The sequence below is a fragment of the Cervus elaphus genome, chromosome 11, assembly GCF_910594005.1.
Source record: "Cervus elaphus chromosome 11, mCerEla1.1, whole genome shotgun sequence".
NCBI classification, from domain to species: Eukaryota; Metazoa; Chordata; class Mammalia; order Artiodactyla; family Cervidae; genus Cervus; species Cervus elaphus.
Genome location: NC_057825.1, coordinates 1,123,200 through 1,145,822, shown reverse-complemented (window position 1 = coordinate 1,145,822; position 22,623 = coordinate 1,123,200). Strand labels below are relative to the sequence as shown.

General features: G+C 65.0%; 5 protein-coding genes across 12 annotated transcripts; 2 read left to right on the top strand and 3 right to left on the bottom strand.

Annotated features, from left to right (window-relative positions):
* Positions 1 to 3,721: 3,721 nt before the first annotated feature.
* On the bottom strand, positions 3,722 to 8,198 carry FBXW5 (F-box and WD repeat domain containing 5). 3 transcript variants are annotated; one of them, XM_043916936.1, is made up of 9 exons: positions 8,073 to 8,198; positions 6,815 to 7,030; positions 6,507 to 6,664; positions 5,999 to 6,173; positions 5,691 to 5,839; positions 5,199 to 5,616; positions 4,849 to 4,996; positions 4,565 to 4,777; positions 3,722 to 4,454 (listed from the first exon to the last, which is right to left on the bottom strand). In XM_043916936.1, the coding sequence occupies exons 2-9, from the start codon at positions 7,005 to 7,007 to the stop codon at positions 4,205 to 4,207; spliced, it is 1,704 nt and encodes a 567-aa protein (XP_043772871.1). In that variant the 5' UTR covers positions 7,008 to 7,030; positions 8,073 to 8,198; the 3' UTR covers positions 3,722 to 4,204. The 3 variants fall into 3 exon arrangements, with proteins under 3 accessions (XP_043772871.1, XP_043772869.1, XP_043772870.1); XM_043916934.1 differs by having other exon boundaries at positions 8,012 to 8,149; XM_043916935.1 differs by lacking the exon at positions 8,073 to 8,198 and adding an exon at positions 7,548 to 7,879.
* Positions 8,199 to 8,780: 582 nt separating this feature from the next.
* Positions 8,781 to 10,356, top strand: C8G (complement C8 gamma chain). Of its 3 annotated transcripts, none has more exons than XM_043916939.1 (7): positions 8,781 to 9,107; positions 9,246 to 9,328; positions 9,433 to 9,503; positions 9,571 to 9,678; positions 9,906 to 10,007; positions 10,091 to 10,129; positions 10,209 to 10,356. In XM_043916939.1, exons 1-7 carry the CDS (start codon positions 8,970 to 8,972, stop codon positions 10,220 to 10,222), a joined length of 555 nt encoding a protein of 184 aa, XP_043772874.1. In that variant the 5' UTR covers positions 8,781 to 8,969; the 3' UTR covers positions 10,223 to 10,356. The 3 variants fall into 3 exon arrangements, with proteins under 3 accessions (XP_043772874.1, XP_043772873.1, XP_043772872.1); XM_043916938.1 differs by having other exon boundaries at positions 8,783 to 9,107; positions 9,192 to 9,328; positions 10,212 to 10,356; XM_043916937.1 differs by having other exon boundaries at positions 8,787 to 9,107; positions 9,192 to 9,328.
* Positions 10,357 to 13,135: 2,779 nt separating this feature from the next.
* LOC122703639 (basic salivary proline-rich protein 2-like) lies at positions 13,136 to 15,857 on the bottom strand. Its single transcript, XM_043918029.1, has 2 exons — positions 15,753 to 15,857; positions 13,136 to 13,732 (listed from the first exon to the last, which is right to left on the bottom strand). The coding sequence occupies exon 2, from the start codon at positions 13,664 to 13,666 to the stop codon at positions 13,136 to 13,138; it is 531 nt and encodes a 176-aa protein (XP_043773964.1). The 5' UTR covers positions 13,667 to 13,732; positions 15,753 to 15,857.
* LCN12 (lipocalin 12) lies at positions 13,725 to 17,795 on the top strand. 2 transcript variants are annotated; one of them, XM_043918027.1, is made up of 6 exons: positions 13,725 to 14,697; positions 15,006 to 15,142; positions 16,323 to 16,402; positions 16,482 to 16,598; positions 16,710 to 16,811; positions 17,672 to 17,795. In XM_043918027.1, the coding sequence occupies exons 1-6, from the start codon at positions 14,581 to 14,583 to the stop codon at positions 17,698 to 17,700; spliced, it is 582 nt and encodes a 193-aa protein (XP_043773962.1). In that variant the 5' UTR covers positions 13,725 to 14,580; the 3' UTR covers positions 17,701 to 17,795. The 2 variants fall into 2 exon arrangements, with proteins under 2 accessions (XP_043773962.1, XP_043773963.1); XM_043918028.1 differs by having other exon boundaries at positions 16,482 to 16,585; positions 17,672 to 17,711.
* On the bottom strand, positions 17,676 to 22,295 carry LOC122703636. 3 transcript variants are annotated; one of them, XM_043918024.1, is made up of 2 exons: positions 18,300 to 22,295; positions 17,676 to 17,796 (listed from the first exon to the last, which is right to left on the bottom strand). In XM_043918024.1, exon 1 carries the CDS (start codon positions 21,308 to 21,310, stop codon positions 20,339 to 20,341), a length of 972 nt encoding a protein of 323 aa, XP_043773959.1. In that variant the 5' UTR covers positions 21,311 to 22,295; the 3' UTR covers positions 17,676 to 17,796; positions 18,300 to 20,338. The 3 variants fall into 3 exon arrangements, with proteins under 3 accessions (XP_043773959.1, XP_043773960.1, XP_043773961.1); XM_043918025.1 differs by lacking the exon at positions 17,676 to 17,796 and having other exon boundaries at positions 17,813 to 18,663; positions 18,790 to 22,295; XM_043918026.1 differs by lacking the exon at positions 17,676 to 17,796 and having other exon boundaries at positions 17,813 to 18,607; positions 18,790 to 22,295.
* Positions 22,296 to 22,623: the final 328 nt, after the last annotated feature.

Here is a 22,623-nt window from a genome sequence, read left to right as displayed (position 1 = left end):
TCTCATTAGGACTGATTAAAATGAATTCTTTTTAACGGCTGAGTAATATTCCATGGTGTATATGTACCACAGCTTCCTTATCCATTCATCTGCTGATGGGCATCTAGGTTGCTTCCATGTCCTGGCTATTATAAACAGAGCTGCGATGAACATTGGGGTGCACGTGTCTCTTTCAGATCTGGTTTCCTCAGTGTGTATGCCCAGAAGTGGGATTGCTGGGTCATATGGCAGTTCTATTTCCAGTTTTTTAAGAAATCTCCACACTGTTTTCCATAGCGGCTGTACTAGTTTGCATTCCCACCAACAGTGTAAGAGGGTTCCCTTTTCTCCACACCCTCTCCAGCATTTATTGCTTGTAGACTTTTGGATAGCAGCCATCCTGACTGGCGTGTAATGGTACCTCATTGTGGTTTTGATTTGCATTTCTCTAATAATGAGTGATGTTGAGCATCTTTTCATGTGTTTGTTAGCCATCTGTATGTCTTCTTTGGAGAAATGTCTGTTTAGTTCTTTGGCCCATTTTTTGATTGGGTCATTTATTTTTCTGGAATTGAGCTGCAGGAGTTGCTTGTATATTCTTGAGATTAATCCTTTGTCTGTTTCTTCATTTGCTATTATTTTCTCCCAATCTGAGGGCTGTCTTTTCACCTTACTTATAGTTTCCTTTGTAGTGCAAAAGCTTTTAAGTTTCATTAGGTCCCATTTGTTTAGTTTTGCTTTTATTTCCAATATTCTGGGAGGTGGGTCATAGAAGATCTTGCTGTGATTTATGTCAGAGAGTGTTTTGCCTATGTTCTCCTCTAGGAGTTTTATAGTTTCTGGTCTTACATTTAGATCTTTAATCCATTTTGAGTTTATTTTTGTGTATGGTGTTAGAAAGTGTTCTAGTTTCATTCTTTTACAAGTGGTTGACCAGTTTTCCCAGCACCACTTGTTAAAGAGGTTGTCTTTTTTCCATTGTATATCCTTGCCTCCTTTGTCAAAGATAAGGTGTCCATAGGTTCGTGGATTTATCTCTGGGCTTTCTATTCTGTTCCATTGATCTATATTTCTGTCTTTGTGCCAGCACCATACTGTCTTGATGATTGTGGCTTTGTAGTAGAGTCTGAAGTCAGGCAGGTTGATTCCTCCAGTTCCATTCTTCTTTCTCAAGATTACTTTGGCTATTCGAGGTTTTTTGTATTTCCATACAAATTGTGAAATTATTTGTTCTAGTTCTGTGAAAAATACCGTTGGTAGCTTGATAGGGATTGCATTGAATCTATAGATTGCTTTGGGTAGAATAGCCATTTTGACAATATTGATTCTTCCAATCCCGGATTGGATTGGATCAGCCGCTACTTTGAACCGCTTCCTTCTCCCCTCGGGCTGCCGGCGGCACAGCCTCAGACCCTCACTCGCCTTCACCTGCTCTCCTTGCTGATCTGTCCTCAGTCACGGTCGCCGGCTCTCCTCTGACTTCATCCCGCTGTTGAGTCTGTCTAGTGAGTTTGTTTCTTTGCTGAGACGTTTCTACCCTGACGTCTGTGGCACGGTGTGTGCGACGCTCGCTCAGGTGTCTCAGCAGCCGCCACAGTCCGTCTGCTCACGCTGACACGCTCAGCACCTCAGGGCGCTCTTTTCCGCGGTTTTGTGAGAGCCGGCTGTCTGTGCGTTAGACTCTGGACACAGACTTCATCTGGTCTGGGTCTGGTTAGCCTCAGGCCCATGGCCCCACTGCAACCTGTGGGCTGGACCCCACCTCTGCTGCGCCCCCCACGCCCTCCTCTCTGGTTGGACCCCATATGTGCCCCACCAGCCCTGGCGGGGGGACGCAGACTCTCCTCTCTGGACAGGCCCGCGTGCACCCCCAGCCCTTGGCGGGGACGCAGACCCTCCTCTCTGGACGATCCCCCCGTGTGTGCCCCCAGCCCTGGGCAGGGACGCAGACCCTCCTCTCTGGACAATACCCCCGTGTGTGCCCCCAGCCCTGGGCAGGGACGCAGACCCTCCTCTCTGGACGATCCCCCCGTGTGTGCCCCCAGCCCTGGGCGGGGACGCAGGTGCTGCTCTGAGTCACCAGGCCTTGGGGCAGCCCCACCGCCGAGGGGCTCCTGGACCTCGCAAGCCCCTCACGGGCTGTTTCTCAAGCCGCTCCCTCTGGTCTGGTTGCCGGCCCCCATCTGGCCCCCAGCCTGGAGCCTGGCGCTTGGGCCGTGGCCACAGAGCCCCCGGGGGCCGCCCCGCCTCAACACTCAGTCCGCTTTGTGAGCCCCCTTCCCGCCCTTTCGTGGGCTGGCGGCCGTGCTGCAGGCCCAGCGATCGGAGGTGGGCGCTGGGGAGAGGTGCGGTCCTGGGGCCCCGCTGCCCCGCTGCCCTCTGCAGAGGCTGGGCGGTGAGCCTGCGCCTTCAGCTGCTCCCCACTGAGCTTGCTCTCAGACCTCTGCTCGCCCCTGGGGGCAGTGTCCTCAAAGCCACCTCCCCGCCCCCGTCCCCCGTTCTTCTGGCAGGTTTCTGCTTCTCTGCTTTTCGCTGTTTGCCTCCACAGCAGCTGGGCCGGGGCCAGCCTCCTTTCCCTGCGTGAAGCATTTAGCCCAATTGCTGCACCTCTTCCCTGTCAGCTCTCTTTTGAATGTCAGTTTCTGCCTGTTCTTGATTCCTGTTCTGCTGTTTCTGCCTTACAGATTTTGTGTTTTCTTGACGGCTTTCAATTAAACATATCCCCGTTTTTTTCCAGAAACTGTGTCATCTTGCAGCTCCTCCGGACCAGTAGCGTCCATGGGGTTTGCTGGCTACTGCCCATGGCTGAGCACAGGTTCTGGACTGCGCTCCAGTGGGTCCAGGGCAGCGCACCCCGGCTCTGCTGCTACTGGGGCCCCTTCCCTGTTCTCACGGGTCCAGCGGTTTGCAGACAAACCCAGGGATGTGGGCGCCGCGCTGCCGATGCGGCACTGGGGCTCTGTCCTTGAGGAGCCGCTGTGCTGCGGGCTGGCTGCCCCAGGCACACCGCCCTTTGGTCTGAGTCCTCCCAGGCTAGCTTACCTGACCTGTGTGTGCCGGGCCTGCCTGGCCCGTCTCCCTGCAGCCGGCTTGACTGTGAGCCCACAGGCAACTGGGCCAGCCTCTGCTCACCGCTGCCTCTGGCTGGAAGGATGTAAGGCCGCCTAGGGCCTGTCCACGTCTTTCTCGACCATCATGTTGACGAGTGCCATGTGTGGGGCTGACAGAAGTCCAGTACCGCCACTCCCCAGGTGGACTGCTCGGCAGGCCTGCTGCCACGGCAGAGCCCCCACCCCCAGCGTCCCCAGACGAACACGCGGCCCCGGTGAGCCCTGGGATGGGCCAGGGCCACCCCTGCCCCTCTGCTGTGTCCACTGTCACTGCCAGGCGCCACAGGGCTCTGCCCACTGCCCCAGCCATGGCCCACCTGGAGGACTCCAAGCCCTGAGCCGGAAGCTCCACCGGCACCCAGGCAGGCAGAGCTCTGGTTCCCCAACCAGCTGGCCCGCCTGCGTGCTGTCAGAGTCCTCCTGTGCCCCCTGCTGGCGGGGAGTGGACACGCAGTACACCTGCTCAGGAGTCTGAGCCAAGGGGGCCTTGTTAGAGGCGGTGGGGGCGGGTCCCCGTTGGCCGGCTCAGGGCAGCTCCAGCGTGCGGCCTGGGGCACCCTGCCCCGTCCAGCAAGCACACCAAGGGCCTGAACAGACGCCACAGCCCTCCCTGCAGAGACTGGCCAGCGCTGTTCTCTTGCCAACCGTTTATTCAGACCCTGAACAGGTGACCCGTGACATGCAGGCCCCCTGGGCTCATGGCAGCCTGACCTGCATTGCAACCCTGACGCTTGGCAGTTCCCAGAGTACGGCACCCCGGCTCCCTGGGCAAGGCTGGGCCCAGTGAACAGTGCCTGGCCCCCAGGGCTGCCGGGGGACATGTGGTGCTGACGGGCCCAGGGGAAAGGGGTGGGTGAGGAGCGGGGGGCGGGGGGGACCCAGTGTCCTGTGCACCCCGGGCCAGTCAGAGCGGACCCTGGCTGCCCGGTGCTGAGCCGCACAGCCGTGGGAGGCGGTGTGTGTGCGCGAGCGTGGGGGGCCAGGCCGCGCTCCCTGCGGCCTGCCGGCCCCCTTCCTAAGGCATTCCTGTGGCGAGCTGCTCTGCCCCTGTGCGGTCTGGGCCGCATTCAGACCTGGGAAAGGGCCCCGGGCGTCCTCGGGGGGGCCCCAGCGCCTCAGCGCTTCTGGCTGGCGAACCAGGAGAAGAAGGGGCGTGGGCGCGGGCGAGGGCGCGGGGCCTGGAGGACACGCACGGTGCGGGGTGAGCGCCAGGCTTTGATGGTGGCGTCATCGCTGGCCGTCAGCAGGAGCTCTTGCTCCTGGGGGCTGAAGACCACCGAGTTGACCACATCCTGGTGCCGCAGCTTGGCCAGGCAGATGTTGTAGTGGCGGTCCCAGATGTAGCCGTGGCGGTCCTCGGCCCCGCTGCCGAGGGGACAGTCTGCGGTGAGCCCGCCGCGCCCCGCCCCCGCCCCGCCCCGCCTGCCCCGCCCCGCCCCACCCAAGCCCCTCCCCTCCCCGCCCCGCTGCACCACCTGGCCACGAAGTCCCTGCTGACGTCCAGGAAGATGAAGAAGCACTCATCGTTGGGTGTGTAGGCACGGTGCGCACGCAGAGCCCGCTTCACCTCCCGCATGGTCTTGAGATCGAAAACCAGCAGGTCGATCTCCTCGGCGATGGGCGGCGGCTGCATGGGGTCTGCCACCACCGAGCCGCTGGGCCAGGCGCGGCTGTTCACGTACAGGTACCTGCACCGGCATGCGGCTCAGTGCGCGCCCGCGGAGCGCCCCCCGCCCCCGGGCCACCCACAGAAGCCCACCTGTTGTCGGGGGACAGGCCCATGCCAATGATGTGTCCATGCACGTCGATGACGTGGTCCAGCGCATCAAAGAAGGCGTCGGAGCCCCGGCCCTTGCCCAGAACGGGCCCGGCTGTGGTCATCTGGTGCGGCAGGATCTGCTTGATGCCTTCAAGGAGGTGGGGGAGGCGGCACCTTGGCGCCTGGCAGTTCCCAGACAGCTGGGGGGTTGCCTGACCCGCCCCCCCCAGATCTGAACGTGTGCCTGCCCAGGGGCGAGTGGGGGGAGGTGCTTGGACCAGCGCTCGGCCCCCCGGGACAAACAGAGGAAGGGGCTTTGCCCACAGACTGACCCACCCCAGGCCCCTCACCGATCTGGTGCGGCGAGTAGGTGAGGCAGCCGGTGGTGAAAATGAGGAGCTTGTTCCCGGCGGCGGCCCTGCCCTGCTCAGGGGGCTTGGTGTGTCCCTGGGCCAGCAGCTCAGCCACCTTAGTCTCCAGCGTGCTCTCCGGCAGCAGGGGCTGTGCCCGGCCCTCCAGGAGCCCATCCAGGAGGCGCCGCAGGCCCTTGGTGCGGGCCGGGCCCGGGTCGCTCTCCTCGTCCTCGCTGTCGCTGCCCAGGTCGAAGACGCGGCTGGAGTCTGTGCCGGGGGTGCCGGCATCCAGCAGGAGGTCGGGGCTGTCGAAGCGGCTGCAGTCAGCCACCATGACGGTGCGGATGGTGCTGGCGTTGAGGTTCTGGATCTTGAAGAGCCGCTTCACCACGTTCACGTTCTCCGACTCCACGTCCTGCAGGCAGGAGCGCGGAGGTGGGCACGGGCTGCGGGCGGCCGCCGCTGGCCGCAGTGCCCGCCCGCGCGCACCTGGAAGGCGTTGTTGAGCCAGAGCACCGAGCAGGACGTGATGTCCCCGATGCGGTGCAGGTTCCCGGAGATCAAGCTGGTGTCCGTGAGCCAGCAGCCGAACACGTCGTAGGGCTTGTTGCGAACCCGGGACAGCAGGGCGAAGGTGTCTGAGGGAGCAGCAGGAAGGGGCGGGGCGGGCGGGGGCTGGAGGGGTGGGGCGCAGGCGTCTGGGCAGCGGGCCGGGGCGTTAGGGGCGGGGTGGTCGGCCAGAGAGGGAGCACGGCGGGGGAGCGAAGGAGGGCCGCCCGCCCCCAGCCCTCTCTTACCTAGACTGATGACCGCGATCTCCCCGGAGGAGGAGTTGTGGGGCCCCAGGAACACCCCCGACGCCAGCAGCAGCGAGTCGTCCTGGTTAAACTGGGAGAACTGGGTGTAGCTCCAGTTGTAGGGCCGCATGTCCGCGCTGTGTATCAGCGAGATGCTCAGGTCGTTGCTCCAGATCTGCCGGGGGGGGGGGGGGGGGGGGGGGGGGGGGGGGCGCCCAGCAGGCACGCCGGTGAGCCCGTCCGCGCAGCGCCCCTCAGCCCCTCTCCTGGCCAGCGCCCACAAACCGCCCAGGTGGGGGTCCCTTGTCTCTGGCCTTCAGACCACCCGAGGCCTGTGGGTACATCGTGCTCCGGCCGGCTCTGGCGTAGCTGTGCACGGGGCCCTCTGCTCGTCTGCAGGCAGTTAGGGCCACCCAGCCCAGACCTCCCAGCCCGGGCGGCCACCCAGGTTCTGACCCTCCCTGGGGGCTGCCGTCAGCCCTGACCTGCGCCCTGGGGCCGCCCGCACCTTCACCGTGCAGTCCTTGGAGCAGGACGCGAACTGGCCGCCCGAGTGCGAGAAGCTGAGATGCAGGACCTGGTCGCTGTGCTCCCGCAGCGTCTGCACCTCCACGCAGGGCACCGCGTCGTAGAGGCGGCGGAACTCCTCGAACCAGGACGTGGCCGCTGTGGGGGCGGTCATGCTGGGGCCACGGGCCTTGGAGCCAGAGCCCTGGCAGCCGGGGGCCGCCCTGCCCACCCTTCGGCTCCCCCCGAGGCCCAGCGCTGGGAGGCCCGGCCCGGCCATCCCCAGCCAGCGTGAGGGCTGGTGCTGACCTGGGTGTCGGGGCACATCTCGGGCCACCTGGTAGTAGCGGTAGAACTGCTCCCTCCACAGGAACTCGTCCCTGGACACGGCCTGCCACTGGCGGCACACCAGCCCGGCGGCAAGCACGTCGGCCGGGCCCAAGCTCAGGAAGATCTGGTAAACCAGGCTGTCCGGGAGCAGGGGTGCGCCCCCCTCATCCATCGTGACATTCTGCCCAGGCGGCCCTGAAACCCAGGCACAGCCGCCTTAGCTGCCGGTGGGACCAGGGAGGACACCGGCCCCCAGGCCCAGGAGAGGCACAGGGCCCGGGGCTGAGCCAAGCCGAGCCAGCCCAGTAGGTGCTCCTCCTGCCCTGCCAACTGCCCTGCGGAGCATTCCACTGGACTGAGCATGTGCGGAGGGCCGGCTGGCACCGCCTGCAAGGCCAAGGAGCCAAGAGCTTCCCCAAGCCCCTCCAGACAGCCGTGCTCCTCGGACCCTGCGCTCTTGAGGTCCCGCAAGGCCCCGGGATCCCCGGAACACGCAGCTTCCCGGCCTGGTCCAGCTGGAGCTGGAGTTGCCGTGGGCTGGGGGGACCCACTGTCACCCTAAAAGTTCCCCTCCTCAGGAGGAGAGGCCTTCTGGGTGGGGCCCTCTGACTTCCCCCCATAGGATCCCGGGGAGACATCTGGTTGCCAGAGCTGGTGACCGCTCCGAGGCCCAGAAGGGAAGGGTCGGTGACCCCTGCGCACCATCTCTGACCTTGCTGCCCCAGGCTTCGGAGCGGTCAGCATGGGATAGAGGTCCTTCCCAGGAGAGACTCGGGGCCGGCGGAACGAGGGCCGGCCCGGCCGCCCGTCCCAGACGCCGCCAGGAACACCAGCCAGCCCTGACCTCTGCCCTCTGGCTTGGGGGACCCCTGCCAGGTTGGCCGCAGGCCAGCACGGACACAGCCGGGCGAGCTGGGGGCGGGGCGGGGCGGGGGCGGGGCCGCCCAGCGCCCCCCCACCCTCCCTCCGAGGGGCTGCCGGGGGTGGGGCCTCGGTTCGGCCCCTCGGTCCCGGCGGCCTCGGCGATCCATTCATTGGCCAAGGACGCGTCCGGGGAGTCTGGGGGCCGGGCCAGGGGTCGGGCCGGAGTGACGACGCTCTCCGGGCTAGGCCGTGAGGGCCCGGGCCGGGGTCCGGACGCCGCCGTCACGACGCTCCCCGGTCCGGCGCACTCACCGCGGCCGCCTCCGCCCGGATGCGCGGCCCCCGCCCCGGCGCCCAGCCTCAGCCCACGGACCCTCTTCCGCCCTCCGTCGACGCTCCGGCCGCCGCGTCTCTATGATGGAGGCCGCCAGGCTGATGCCACGAGCCCCGAGGCATCGATGACCGTCGAGGGCCGAGCGCCACAGCACGCGTCGGCCGTTACTGCGCCTGCGCGTTAGGGCCCCGCGGCGCGGGCCGCGCTTCTTTGTGCGCCTGTGCGCGTCCGGTCTCCCCTGGAACAGCGCCCCTGGCGGCGGAGAGGGGCGTCGGCCGTGTGCCGGGCCCGTGGCGGGGCTGCGGGCGAGACTCAGGGTCGCGGGTTCGAGACCGAGCTCCGGCGTTCCGCGGCCTCACAGGCGAAAGTGTGCTCCGCTGTGGGGGGATGAACGTACAAAGGGATGAGCACCCGCCGCAGTGGAAGTCACCGGGTTTGTGGACAGGGGAAAAAAAGAGAAGGTTGCTCAGTCGTGTCCGACTCTGTGCGACCCCATGAACTGCAGCCCCCCAGGCTCCTCTGTCCATTCGTGGACTGTGCAGTTCATGGGAGTCTCCAGGCAGGAGTACTGGGTTGCCTTTTCCTCCTCCAGGCGATCTTCCCCACCTAGGGTTTGAACCCGGTTCTCCCGCATTGCAGGTGGACTCAGCCACCTGGTGGACAAGGACCGGAGGTCAGCTTGGACTTTGGACGCGGACATGGCGACGGACCCCTGCCGGGAAGCGCAGGGCGGAGGTCAGATGTCCGGGCTGAGGCTGGGTTCACCCGCAGGCTGAGTGGGGGGTTGCCTGGCCCAGGGCAGGGGTTTCGGCGGCGGGAGCGTGGCAGACTTCCTGGGCGGGGCTGCTGGGCAGCAGTGGACAGTGGACTCCGACCTGGGGCTTGACCGTCCTGGCCTGCGCCTCCTCTGGCCCTGGCCCTGTCGCCGCCGTCGCCATGCTGACCCCCAGGATCGCAGCCCTCTTAACTCTGCTCCTGGCCAGCAGCTCCCTGGGTCAGCGGGCGCGGAGACCCCCGCGGCCCCCGTCTCCCATCAGCACCATCCAGCCCAAGGCCAGCTTTGACGCCCAGCAGGTAGAGCTGGGCGGAGGTGGGGCAGGGGCCTGCCCGGCTCTGCTGCCCCCAGCCCTGCGGGCCCTCACGCGGCCTGCTCCCCAGTTCGCAGGGACCTGGCTCCTGGTGGCCGTGGCCTCCCCGTGTCGCTACCTGCAGGAGCAGGGCCATCGGGCCGAGGCCACCACTCTGCACGTGGCTCCTCGGGGCTCGGCCATGGCCGTCAGCACCTTCCGGAAGCTGTGAGTCCCAGCGAGGACCCCCTGAGCCCACCCCAGCTGCGGCCTCACCCGGGTGGGGGTGCCCCAGCCTGCTGGGCGTCCTCCCACGCCGGCCGTGCCCCCAGGGATGGAATCTGCTGGGCAGTGCGGCAGCTGTACGGAGACGTGGGGCGTCCGGGGCGCTTCCTGCTCCAAGGTGAGGCCCTGGCCGCTGGGGGCGGGTGCGGCACTGGCGGTGGGGCTGACCCGCCGGCTCCCCGCAGCCCGGGGTGCCCGCGGGCCGGTGGACGTGGTCATCGGGGACACGGACTACCGCGGCTTCGCCATCTTGTACCTGGAGCGGGCGCGGCAGCTGTCGGTGAAGCTGTACGGTATGTCCGGGGGGCCTGGGTCCCCGGGGGCTGTCGGATGGGCTGGGCGGGCCCTCTCCTCCCTTCCCCCTGCCCCTGCCCTTCTGCCCAAATGTGGGGGCAGAACCGGAGCGGGAAGGGGGGAAGCAGGGGTCAGATCGCAGCCCCAGGCACACAGCCCAGCCCCCAGAGCGCCCTGCAGGCCCCCGCCCCGTGGGTGCCCAGGAGCCCGTGTGTCCCGCACGCAGTCCGCTCTCTCCCCGTGAGTGATTCCTTCCTGAGTGTGTTTGAGCAGCGGGTCCAGAGGGCCAACCTGACCGAGGACCACATCCTGTTCTTCCCCAAGTACGGTGAGTGTCCCCCCCACCGTTTCAGCCCGGCTCGCCATGCACCCCCACCCCCGGCTGCCCTGACCCCTGGCCCGGCCCCCCAGGCTTCTGCGAGGCGGCGGACCAGTTCCACACCCTGGACGGTGAGCGGGCAACTCCAGCAGGCGGCGTGGGGGGCGGTGCCGAGGGCTCGCTCCTGGCTGAGACATGTCTGTGCTGCAGAAGTGCAGAGATGATGTGGGCGGCCGTCCCGTGCAAGGAAGCAGCCGGCCCGGAGGTGGACCTGCCGTCCCTCGTCCACCCGCCTGCCCCCACAAAGCCGCCCCTCCCCCAGGAGCTCCGTGGGCTCTCATTAAACACTGCAGCCTCAGCCCCTGCCTCTTCCTTTCCACCCAGGATCCCACCTGGGCGTCTGCCCACCTGTTCTGCTTCCCTGATGGGCCGGAGGGCGGGGGCCCACCTCCCAGTGCCGAGCCCTCCCCAGGGAGGTGGGGGTGGGGAACGGCTCCTGGCCAAGGCCTAGGGCGCCTGGCACCCTGCCCTCGGACCCCAGTGTCCCCTGCTCTGGCCCCCGCGTGGTGTTGGCGGCTGTCTCTCCTGCTCCCTGGCTCTGAGCAGGCTGGTCAGACGCCCCGGCCTTCTCCAGAGCCCTCCCCACACGTCCCCCTTGCCTCCTCCTGAGACCCCTCCTGGGAGGCAGGGCCCAGAGTCCCAGGGGCCTGTGGCCGAGGCAGAAAGGGCCCTGGGGAGGAGCATGCGGCTTCAGAGGGGCAGGCAGGGAAACCCCCTCCCACTTCCCGGGTCTGGGGTGAGCTGACACCATCTGAGGCAGCTGGGAGGCTGCGTGGCCCTCACAGCCCCAGGGGCAAACAGGGCCAGGCAGGGGGCAGGACTGGCCAGTAAACAGGACTGCCCCCTGGGCCAAGGCTGGCCTGGAGGCGAGCAGCAGGTGCCCCTGGGGGCGACCACGTGGGTGGGCCAGCAGGGGGCCCAGAGTGCCGGAGGGGGGGCCATGGACAGATGGGGTAGCCCCCAGGAGCCCATACCCAGGGTCTGCCCAAGGTCACCAGCCACGAGGGACCACAAGATGACCTCTGGCCTGTAGAGAAGACCTTTCTGGAAAGTGGGATCCCTGAGGTCTGGGAAGAGATGGAGATGGTGTCCCTGCCCCCCAGCCTCTGCCTGGACGGGCTTCTCCGCGTGACCGCAGGCCGTTGGCAGAAGGTCGAGCGTGGAGACAGGGCCTCCCCCGACCGACTGTTCGCGCTCCACACACGTGGGTCCCGGCCGACCTGCCCATCCCTCACCCGTGTCCCTGACAGCAGAGAGGACGCCAAAGAAAAAATGCGCAGTGCAGACCCCTGAGAAGCAGAGACCCAAGGGTGGGAGCTCCGATGGCGCGACGGCTCCATCCCCACCCCCGCCCCCGCCGGGTCTGCTGCGGGTGGGGGGCCCACGCAGGCACAGCTGCCAGGGGCCTCGCGGGCCCAGCTCCGGGCCCACCGCTGAGAGCTCGCCCCCGACCCATCCTATGAAGCAGTGGAGGATGTGGGCCAGTTCCAGCTGCCCCCAGGCCCGCCCGCGCTCTGATGGGTCCCCGGACCCCCGCCCTGCCCCCACGGGAGGCTGGCCTTCTCCCCCTCACCCCCGTCTCTCTCCCGCCTTCTCCTGTACAGCACCCCATGCTGGCGAGAGCCAGGCCCACGTGACGGCTGCTGGTCGTCCCCGGGGCATTGCAGACAGCTGTGCCTGGCACACACTGCCCGGCCCGCCCCTTCCCACGTGCCCCCCCATAAGGAGGAGGGGCAGCCCCCCTCAAGAGGACTTGGGGAGGCTTGAGGGCAAATGGCAGCCCCTAGGCTGGGGCCAGGCTGGGGCACAAGGTTAGGGAGGGGTCTCAGCTCGGCCAAAGCTGCTCTGTCCGGGGACCCTCGGTGTCTGCGCAATGGGCATCTCGGAGATGCCCCCTGTGTGCCAGGCCCCTGCCCCTGGGAGCCAAAGTCCAGGGCTCACCACTCCCCGACGCTGGTGAGGCAGAGTGGGCCCGGAGAGATGGACCCCCGCCCCAGCATCCGGACCTGGGCTGCGGGGAAGGCTAGGCCGCCCCGGGTGAGCCGCAGGCCATGAACAGGAGGCACCTCCGTCTGGTCCCTGGAGAGCAGGGTCGGAGACCCCTGGGCCCGGCCCCGCGTGCCCATCCAGATGTGGGCGGGGGGACGCTTGCTGGTAGGAGCCCACAGCCCTGCAGGGCCCACTGTCCACAGTGGGCAGGGACCGTGTCCCTTGGCGCTGGACTCCCAGCTGGGCAGGCAGGTGGGGCTGGCGGGAAGGGGAAGGGCAAGGACCCCGCCGAGCTGGGCACCTTGTCAAACTTATGTCCGTGAGTCGGTGATGCCATCCAACCGCTTCATCCTCTGTCGCCCCCTTCTCCTCTAAACTTTCAAAAACTAGGGACTTCCTGGTGCTCCAGTGGCTAAGACTGTGCTCCCGACCAGGAGGCCCAGGTTCAATCCCGGGTTAGAGGACCAGGTCCCATACGCTGAAAGTAAAGATCCCTCATGCCGCAACGAAAACGGAAGATCCTGGGTGTCACAAGGCCCAGCACAGCCAAACAAATTTTTTTTAAATTGTTTTAAAAAACTAGGTGAGGCAATTGTAGTTCTAGATGAGTCGTCTTTACGTGCGTGCTCAGTCATGTCCGACTCTGCGCGGACACGCGATCCCATGGTCTGTAGCCTGCCAGGCTCCTCTGCCCATGGGATGTCCCAGGCAAGAATGGTGGAGTGGGTTGCTGTTTCCTTCTTCAGGGGACCTTCTCGACCAAGGGATCAAACCCGCATCTGCCATGGCAGGTGGATTCTTCACTGCGCCACTTGGGAAACACTGAGTCATTTTGTGTAAAGGTATTTATTGACTATAATTGAGCCTTGCCTTTTAACTGTAAGAGTTGGCTTTTCATCGGGCTTCCCAGGGGGCGGTAAAGAACCTGCCTGCCGATGCACTGCTCAGGCCTGGGGTGAGCGAGGATCCTGGGTCAGGAGGACCCCCTGGAGCAGGGCGTGGCGACACACTCCAGCACTCCTGCCGGGAGAATCTTACCAGAAAGAGAAACCTTGAAAAATGTAGGGAACTCTGACTGGCAGTCGTGGTCAGGGAGCCTGGAAGGGCCACGCATGCCTGGCTGCGCTGACTCGGACGCCCCAGGCCCCCGGAGATGAGGCTGCCGCGTCCCTACAGCGGCCATGACAACACCTGGCGCTCTGTCTTCTGGCACGAGGCTGGCGGGAGTTCCCAGACCAGGGACTGAACCCGGGCCGTGGCCCCGAAAGCCGGGAGTTGTAACCACTGGGCCACTGGGGCGCTCCCCGGGCCTGGCCCCTTCTGCTGGGCACCTGCTGTCCCTGCCCCCGCAGGAGCTCCGGTGGACGGGGGGCCGGCCCCTGCGTGTGGGCACAGGGCCTGGGGGGATGGCGGCACCTGTCGGGGGGCGGGCTGCTCCGTTCTGACAGGCTGCTGACCGCCCGTCTCCCTGGAGGGCCCCGTGGGCGCGGTGTGGCAGAGTGCCCGCAGCCCAGGGGGCCTGGTGCCACCTCGCCGGGTTTGGGACCAGGTGGGCTCAGCGGAGGAGGATGGGTGCTTTCAGGGGGGCTGCGGGCTGCCCCCCAGCTTAGGCGGAGCATGACAGGCCCTTCGGGAGTTCCCAGGAGAATCACCAGGTCGCTGGCACGTCTCTCGCTGAGGCCAGTCTGTAAGTAGAAGAGCTGTGCTAACCGGCCAGGCCCAGGGAGGTCAAGGCAGGGGGGCTGAGCCCCCCAGAGCCCCCACCCCACCCCGTCTAGCTGGGAGGAAGGACCCAACGAGGGCCAGGCCCTTCCAGGAGGAGGGGAGGCAGCCTGGGACTGAGCCAAGGCCTGAAGCCTTGGGCCCGGAGGCCAAGGGTGGGAGGAGGTGGCCCAGGGCGAGCTCAGGGGACGAGTACAGGTCCTTCTCATGTCTGACAGAGCCCAGCACCCGGTGCCCGGCTGGAGTGGGGAAGAGGGCTCTGTCCTTCCCCCAGGGGTGTCTGGGGCTGCCCCCGCCCTCCGCAGCTGCCCTCCAGCCCCCAGGGCCAGCGTGTGGGGGCGGCCGGCCAGCCTACCCTGCCCCATCCTCCCCTGCCCCCTCCCGGGGGTGACTCAGGTCCTCCTGGCCCTGTTCTGGCCCCGCTTCGGTCTTGGGGCTGTGGAGCCGCCTGCGGGCTGGCTGCCCTGCCTGCTCCAGGGTGAGAACGTCCTGGCCTTGACCCCCCAGGCTCCCACCTGGGACAGAGCATTCTGCCCTCTGCCTGGTGCAGCTGGGCCGGCAGGGGGAGGCCCCCGGAGGGGGCAAGGGGTGGCCAGGCCCGGGAGGCTGGACCCAGCGGGCATCCCACCTGCTCCACCTCTGGTGGGCAGGGCCTGATTGGGCCCCGCCCCTGGAGCCCACCCCCAGCCAGTCCTGAGGAGGACGGAGCGGGGTCACACCCCCAGGGAGGGGCGCCCGCCTGTCAGGCCCATAAAGAGGTGGGCGAGCCTGGGGTTGGCAGCAGGGCTGCGTCCCGCCAGTCCCTGCTGGGATGGGCCCATGGTTGGCCCTGTGGGTGCTGCTCTACCTGCCAAGATCCCTCCAGGGCCAGAGCCCACACACCCCGGCAGCCCCCGGCTCCGTTCTGCAGAGTTTCGAGGACAGCAAGGTCAGGGGTGGGGAGGGACGGGAGGCGCCCACCAGGCCCGGGTGCGGGGAGTCAGCCAGGCCAGCCCTCTCGGCACCCCCGCCAAGGAGACCCCTGGCCTCCCCCGCAGTCCCCACCTCTCCCTGCAGGGTTGGGGGGAACATTTCAGTGCCTCTGCACAAAGAGGCCCCCCTGGCCAGCGTCACAAGCCCTGCAGGGCCCGGGGCGCTCTCAGCCTCCTGTCAGCGTGACCGAACACCGGAAGCTGTTGCCGAATGCAGCAGGGGTCCCAGCCGTCCTGGCCCCTGCCAACCCCCAGCCCCTTGCAGTTCCAGGGGGAGTGGTTTGTCCTCGGCCTGGCGGGCAACACCCACACGGTAGCAGACAGGTCTCTGCTGAGCCCTTTCACGGCGACATTCACGCTAAATAAAAACCACCGCTTGGAAGTGGCATACGCCATGATTCGGTGAGTGAGGGGCTGGGGCCCAAACCCTCAAAAGCCAATGCCTCTGTGGCAGGTCCACCAAGGGCTCTGGCCACACTCTCCCAGGCTTCCTTCTAACGTGATGTTCAGCACAAGCTGCTGACAACCTCACCCGACTCTGGGGTGCGTACTGAGAAGCGGGGAGGCACTGACCAGATCACAGACTAGAAGAGCCCCAGGGCTGGGGGGTGTCAGGCTCCGCTGGATCCGGGAGCTCAGGCCCTGTGATCAGAGACTCCTCACCCCTCCTCCCTCTCCTTCTCTCAGCTCTGGTTGCCTTAGACTTCCATCCAGGCAGGTTCTCCCCTCACAGGGATAAGACGGTGGCTTACACTGACGTCCTCCTCAGGATCAAAATACCAGAACAGGGGAAATACGCAGGCTGGCCTGGCCGTGGTGTCTGATCAACTCTTCTTGAGTCCTGCGTTCCCCTGGACCCATTGCTGTGTTGTCCAGGGCGACAGGCACTCTGGTGGGCCGGCCAGGATGACTGGTTGGGGAGAAGTGGGGAGGCTTGATGGACAGCCCTGGGGGTGCTTCCTCACCCGTGCAGCTCCTCCAGCAGGTCCCGTGGCCTTCCTCGCTCACCCACCTGGAGATCTCTTTCGCTGAGGGCTCTTCGATTCCACTGAGACAGGAAGCTCTGGAGGCCAGCAGCGGGGCACGGAGCAGCCCCCTGCCCGGCTCCTGTGCATGCTCAGCCACGCCCGACCCGCTCCTGATCCGTCGGGGGCTGGTTAACTGGGGGCAGGGACCCAGTGCACACGCCACCCCGGAAGCTGCCTCTGTTCTGTTTCGGGTGTGCTCGCCTGGCAGGGTCAGGGCACCAGGTCGCCTCCCAGCTCGAGCCCGGGGCCCACCCAGAGCTCTCCCAGGCACGTAACGGCCCAGCAGCACCCTCTCTCAAGCATGTGCCTCAGGGGCACTTCAGGTCTGGTTCCAGGCTGAGGAATGGTCAGCAGGTGGACCTGACGGAGGCCACAAATGGGTGGGCCACACCGCATCAGCGCTCCCAGGGCTGAGGTCCCCCCTCCACGGGGCAAAGCCCCAGGTCTGCCTGGGGCTCGTGAGTGGGCCCTTCCTGTGGGTCCACCTGGGGGCAGCCCCTGGGAAAGGCTCGGCCAGGTTCTGGAGCCTTCTTCCTGCCCGTCTCCCTCCCCAGGGGCCAGCGCTGTGTCACCTGGTCATACAAGCTTATTTCGAAGTCCCAGCCTGGGATGTTCTCGGTTGATCACAGTGGAGGTGAGGGGGTGGGGGGCGGGGGGAGGAGGGGGCAGCCTGGGGGCGCTGGCGGGGAGGCCTGATGAGGCTGTACCCCCAGAGCCCGGGGCGGACCCTGAGGAGATCCAGGTGACCGACACGGACTACGCGTCCTTTGCCCTCCTGCTCTCCAGGAGGCAGTCGGACCTGCAGAGCATCCTCAGGGTCAGCCTGCTGTGTGAGCCCCTCGCCCTGGCGCGGTCGGTCGGGGTAGGTGGGGGGCGGAGAGGCCAGTCTACATGCCCCCCCCGGCCGTGGCTGAAGCCAGGCTGTGCTCCTCGGCCCCCAGGCAGAATATGGGCCATTCAGACCCAGCTGCTGGACAAGTTCATCTGCCTGGTCCGAGCTCAGGGCCTCTCAGATGACAACATTGTCTTCCCGGACCTGACAGGTAACGGGCTTCTGCACCGGGTGGGGTTTGCCTGGAGCCTTGGAGCCCTACGGGGACCCAGCGGGAGCTCGGCCCACACATGGGGTCCAAGTGTGGGGTCCCAGCTACCCCAGGGTTCAGCCTGAGTCCATATTGGGGGTCTCACTGCTTCTTGGTCTCCTCCCCACCTGGGTCCCATTCCCCAGGGCCACCCCCTCCCCCAGGGTCTCCCTTCCCCCAGGTCCCCCCGTCCCGGGTCACCCCCTCCCACCCAGGTCCCTCCCACCCAGGTTCTCCCTCCCCTGGGTCACCCCCTCTTCACGCAGGCCCCCCCACTATCAGGCCCTGAGTTTCCTGCCTCTGCCCTTACACGTGATAGCCACATGCACACACAGAGCTCACGCTTGAACATATACCACTTACACACCCACGCACACACACATGCACAGGGAGGATGCCCTTGGGTACACACTTGCTCACAAGCATGTGCACGCCCACCGCACGCCCACCATGCCTGGCCACCTGGGTCTGCAGTGAGTCTGGCCCCATGGGCACTTTCCCCCCAGGAGGTCAGGCAGGGGGCAGGGCAGGCCCTCGAGGTGCCTCAGCCCCCACCCCAGCCCCGCCCCCTCCCTCCCACCTGCCTCCTCCCCTTTCCCTCCCGAAAGCAACTGTGTGCACGTGTGTTCGTGTATGTGCACCTGCACGTGTGTCCGTGTGCATGCGTGTTCGCGTGTGTGCATGTGCATGTGTCAGTGTGTGTGTGCGTGTGCGCGTGTGTGCCCGCATGTACATGTGTGTGTCTGTGTCTGCCTTGGTCCCCTCCCGGCTCTGCTCCCGTCCCCTCCGGCCTCCATCCCGAGGCTCTGTCTCTCCATCAGACTGGTCAGTCCTGCCCGAGAAATGCTGAAAGATGAAGTCATCTCACCCACCTCCAGACCTGGCCTCACTGCCCCGCTCTCTCCGCCTCCACTTCCAGCATGAAATAAACGCGCTGTGCTGGGACCTAGGAGTGTGAGCAACCATGACCTTGGGGCAGGTGGGAAGGCACCGGGCGGGGGCCGCCCTCGGAGCACCCATGCCCAGCCTCTGCCCACCAGGGGCGTGCGCATAAGGGCGTAAGTGTGTCTGCATGTCCTCTAGGTGGCACAGGGTGGCTCCCAGGATAAGGCCCCTCATCCTCCCAGCTCCTTGCTGGGGGACCTCAAAGGCCGCCCTCTGCCCCCTGAAGGCCCGGGGGACCTGACACAGAGACCCCAGTCTGGGGAAGGGGAGCTGCGCCTCCTGCCACGAGGGTGTGGGGACAGGGACACTGCACGGGCAGAGGCCTGCCAGCCGGGACACCAGTCCCAGTCTGAGCACCTGGGCACTGCCCCCTCCTGAATCTCCTCCCGTCGCACCCCCCGGGGATCTACCTGCTGGGAAGGTGTAGGGTGCACCTAGGGTCAGGGTGGAACTGGCCCCATGAGAGGGTAGCAGGCATCCAGAGAGACCCCTGCTGTGCCTGACCTTCGCTTCTGGGCGCATCTACCCTCAGGAGGATTCCAGATGGGTCTTGTTTAAAACTCCTCTGAAGGCAGCCCTTTCAGCATCCCTGGGCGGTGGAGCCGGGTCCCACAGACACGTCCATCGAGCAGGGTGTCGCAGAAACCAGGCGGGTTCTGGGACGGAAGCCCTCATTGATGACCCGGATTGAGCCCGCAATAGACCCCAGTGGCATCACGTGTGACGGCCTCCTGCGGTCACGGCTTAACGTCCCTCTGTGTGTCTGACTCTCCAACAGCTCAGGCTGTCCAAGCACGGGTCCGCTTTGCCCACTGCTCTGTCCCAGACCCCAGATGGCAGCGGTCACAGAGGGGCCGTCAACACCTGCCTGCTGGGGGCAGGGGGTGGGCCCTGAGTGATGGACGGACGGAGGGAGGGATCAGTGGAGGGCTAGAGGTGGGCAGGTGGATACGTGGTGAGAGGAGGTGGGCGTGAGGGTGGCTGTGTCTCTGACCGAGAGCTTGTGGTTGTGGGGTGCATCCTTCCTTCCTTCCTGAGCGTGGGCCTCTCCTCTGTGGACTGGCCACTGGGTGGTGGCTCACAGGTCTCTCTCTGTCCTGCCTTGTTCCTTCCTCCGTCCTTCCCCCGCTGACCCATGGTGTTCTGCGTGGACAGGGGTCATCCTGAGAGGCAGGTCTAAGCCCTCACTGGCCGGGAGCCCGGGCCAAGCAGGGGAAAGCAGCTGGGTGGGGTCCGGGTCCCGGGCGCAGGCAGAGAGCAGGGGCCCTGCTCGGCCCCCAGCCTTCTCCTTAACCCTGCGCAGCCCTGCAGGGGGCAGGGGGTGCTCCTTGGCGCCTCTGCACAGATGGGGACACAGGACGCTGCAAGGACGCTGGCCGACCCCTTGGCAGGGTCACCAGACCTCTGGCCACCCGCACGCCCCTCCTGTCTGGTCAATGGGGTGGGCCTGAGGTTCACTGTCGGCTGGGCAGGAAGACCTGCAAGGGTGGGGGTGGATAGGTGCTCCGGTCCTGAGGGGACGGAGCCGGGGTTGGGCAGAGAGGGACGCTGGAAGCATGTGGTCTGGCCTGCGGCTGCCCCGCGGGTCACAGTGGGAAGACCAAAGGGCCTGTCTGTTCCGTCGTCTGAAGAGCAGTTTCTGACTCTGAGCTGCCAGGCCCCGCCCACCCGTGACCGGCAGCGCTGGGAGCCTGCCGGGTGTCCCTCCAGCCCCGCCCTTCCCTGGCCTCGCCCTCCGGCCTGGCCCCGTCCTCCAGGCTAGCTCTCTGCCTGTCTCCATGGGAGGGTGTGGGGCGGTGGCCCCGCCCAGCAAGGCCAGATGGCTTGCTTTTGGCCGAAGTCACTGCGTAGCTGCGCAGGGTCACTGCAGCCGCCCCACCCCCACCCTCGCTGGCCCGAGTGTTGCCACAGCTGTCCTGCCGGTTGTCTGCCCAGGTCACGCCCTCGGCCCATGCCACCTGCCGCCTCTCTCTGAGGCTGGCTGGACTTCCCTCCCTACGCTCTGGGCGGCTCAGTTACCAGCCTGTCCCCAGGACGGGTCAGTGTCACCTGGAACCCCACCTCTGCCCTCTGACAAGCAGAAACCCTGTAAAGTTGAAAGCGGGGGCCTGGGGCCAGGGACACGGTTGGGTCCATCCAGTTCCTGGACGCAGACTCGCTGGCCCCTGAGCCTTTAGAGGCATGAAGACGTCAGAAGACCCCATCCCCCTGGGGGGCTCAGCCCCGCGGTTCTCTCAACCAAGCCCCCCTGCAGGCAGGGCAGTGTGGTGGCTGCATGCCAGCAGGGCCAGATGTGGGCGAGGGCTGCAGACCAGGCCCCGACCCCGGCCGTGGGATTCTAACTCTGCTGGCTGGGTGGGCACACGGGCCCAGTTGAGCTGTGGCCGTGACGTTGGTGGGAATGTTGAGTCCAGGAACGCCCAAGTCTCTGGGGCCCCTGAGGGCAGTGACATGACCAGGAGGATGGGGCTGCGTCTGGGTCTGGGTGGCCGCAGTGACCGCCCTGGCGCAGGAGAGACCACCCTGGGCCCTGGGGGACCATTTCAGGGAGAGCAGCCCCCACCAGGGAGACAGGGCCCTTGAGGTCTCAGGACCCTTTGAGGCCCCATGTCTGCGACTGGGCTTGCTGGGTCTGACCACGTGAGGGGGGACAGGCCAGGGCAGCCAGAGGGACGGCAGCACAACCATGGGGCCGGGGAGAGGGCACAGGGCTCCTGCCACTGCTGGGCCGGCAGGTGTGGAGAGGGCGGGACCGCGGGCGGCTGATCCCCACCCCCTTCCCCGCTGTGGTGGGGGAGGGCTGGGGCGATGCTGAAACACGGCCTCCCCCTCCTCGGCCTTGCCCAGGCCTCCTGCACACGCATCACACGCACACCACCCCCCCACACAGCACATGCAGGCTCACACGTGCCCACACGGCTCTTGTTCCTGGTAACTTGGGGGCACCAGCTGTGAGGTCTGAGGCCCGCGGCAGCCCCAGGCAGGGCCAGCCCAGTGCCCGCCACACAGGAAGGGACACACAAGAGCCCGGCCCTGGAAATGCCGGAGGAGGTCCAGGGAGGAGGTGCCCGCCGCTGAGCAGGCCATCGAGGCTCCTCACGCCTCCTGCCCTGGGGTGCGCGCTCTACTCTCCGAGCCCACACGTTTCCGGGACGCAGCCTGGAGATGGCGTCGGGCAGTTGGACCACCGGAGCTGCACACCCGCCGGTGCCCAGCGAGGCCCCAGGTGAACCGATCGGATTCGGCGGTGGGTGTGGAGAGCAACTCGTCTTTGCGGCCGAAGACACTTCGTGAGGACGATCCCGTGCTCGTGAAAGCTGCCAACCTGGGTGGTCCTCCCCGTCCACGTTCCGGGCCAGGTCCAGTCTCAGCAGGAGAGCTCCAGGGGCTGTGAACCTGCCCCACAACGTTCCACCATATAAAGGGAGAAGAGTCTGACACATGCTGCACCAGCGTGAACCCCGAGGACACTGCAAAAAGGCCACACAGCATGTGGTTCCGTTTACGTGACGCATCCAGAACAAGCAGATCCACAGACAGACGGTGGAGCTGTGGTTGCTGGGGGGCTGGGGGAGGAGGGGTTAGGAAACCCTAAGTAGCTTCAGAGTGGGGGCTGGAATCCAGGAAGACCAAGGCATGGCCCCACCCGGAACTCCTGGGAGCTCATCACTAACTGCTGATCATTTAATCACCTGCATGATGCAGCCTCCCTGAGACCCACCCCGCCGTGAGGTCCGGAGGGGTCCGGCCCGGTGAACGTGTGGAGATGCTGGGAAGGCCGTGCAGCCCGGCCGTCGGCTGATTCCATCCTGTACCTTCAGGATACACTGCAAATAGCAAGTGAACTGTGGGCCTGCATGTGTGAGCTGTACTAGCTAGTACTGAGCCTGAGGAAGGGGTCGTGGGGGTCCCCGATTACAGCTGGTGAAGTGGTGGCATCTGATGTGTGGGGACAGCCCTGTGGGACGGAGCCCTTGGTCTGTGGGGTCTGCACTGACGCCAGGGAGTTAGTGTCAAACTGTGGGACGCCCAGCTGGTGCCGGAGAACCAGAGAACTGGTTGGGGTGGAAACCGCCACATTTGCTGTCGGAGTGCTGTCTGTGAAAACGGCTCAGAGCCGCGTGCTCAGAATGGGGCTGCTGGGTCACGGGAATCCCACGTCCAGAGTTAATAGACGCTGCTGACAAACGTGTACATGTATGCATATACATGTATATATGTACATGTGTACATACAGGAAAACCTACGCATGTATGCACACAACTATATTCATACACACACACACATAAATATATTGTTGCTGTTTAGTCGCCCAGTTGTGTCTGACTCTTTGTGACCCCATGGACTGTGTGTATATATATATATATATATATGTATATATATATATATATATACACATATAGATATGTGTATGTATATATCTCACTTTACTAGAAACAAAATAATGAATTAATGAAAAATAACCCAAAGGAAGTGTCAACAAAAGAAGGTAAAAACAGGTGGGAAAGATATAAAGCACAAAGTAAGAAAGAATACTTAAATTCCAATATAACTTATTACATTAAATAAAGTTAACTAAGTATGTCTTAAACGAAAAGGCTCATCAGATAAAATTTTTTTGTTAATTTATTTATTTCTGACTGTGCTGCGTCTTTGCTGCTGCTCAGGCTTTTCTCTGGTTGCGGGGAGCAGGGCTCCTCCTCTCGTGGGACCGGCTCCTCACGGCAGCACCTCCTCTTGTCGGGGGGCACGGGCTCTGCAGTGCGTGGGCTCAGAAGCTCTGGCTCATGAGCTTAGTTGCTCCATGGACCAGGGATTAACTCATGTC

What these genes read in the sequence shown, in the direction of transcription:
- FBXW5 (XM_043916936.1), bottom strand. Translation starts at nt 7,007, where the DNA reads ATGGATGAGGGGGGCGCACCCCTGCTCCCGGACAGCCTGGTTTACCAG. An exon ending in GATCGCGGTCATCAGTCTAG is followed by an intron (nt 5,840 to 5,998) that starts GTAAGAGAGGGC and finishes CTGCTCCCTCAG; the next exon opens with ACACCTTCGCCCTGCTGTCC. An exon ending in GGCTCAACAACGCCTTCCAG is followed by an intron (nt 5,617 to 5,690) that starts GTGCGCGCGGGC and finishes TCCTGCCTGCAG; the next exon opens with GACGTGGAGTCGGAGAACGT.
- C8G (XM_043916937.1), top strand. Translation starts at nt 8,970, where the DNA reads ATGCTGACCCCCAGGATCGCAGCCCTCTTAACTCTGCTCCTGGCCAGC. An exon ending in CCAGCTTTGACGCCCAGCAG is followed by an intron (nt 9,108 to 9,191) that starts GTAGAGCTGGGC and finishes CCTGCTCCCCAG; the next exon opens with TTCGCAGGGACCTGGCTCCT. An exon ending in GGGGCGCTTCCTGCTCCAAG is followed by an intron (nt 9,504 to 9,570) that starts GTGAGGCCCTGG and finishes GGCTCCCCGCAG; the next exon opens with CCCGGGGTGCCCGCGGGCCG.
- LOC122703639 (XM_043918029.1), bottom strand. Translation starts at nt 13,666, where the DNA reads ATGCTCCGCCTAAGCTGGGGGGCAGCCCGCAGCCCCCCTGAAAGCACC.
- LCN12 (XM_043918027.1), top strand. Translation starts at nt 14,581, where the DNA reads ATGGGCCCATGGTTGGCCCTGTGGGTGCTGCTCTACCTGCCAAGATCC. An exon ending in GTGGCATACGCCATGATTCG is followed by an intron (nt 15,143 to 16,322) that starts GTGAGTGAGGGG and finishes CTCCCTCCCCAG; the next exon opens with GGGCCAGCGCTGTGTCACCT. An exon ending in CCTCAGGGTCAGCCTGCTGT is followed by an intron (nt 16,599 to 16,709) that starts GTGAGCCCCTCG and finishes CTCGGCCCCCAG; the next exon opens with GCAGAATATGGGCCATTCAG.
- LOC122703636 (XM_043918024.1), bottom strand. Translation starts at nt 21,310, where the DNA reads ATGCGTCACGTAAACGGAACCACATGCTGTGTGGCCTTTTTGCAGTGT.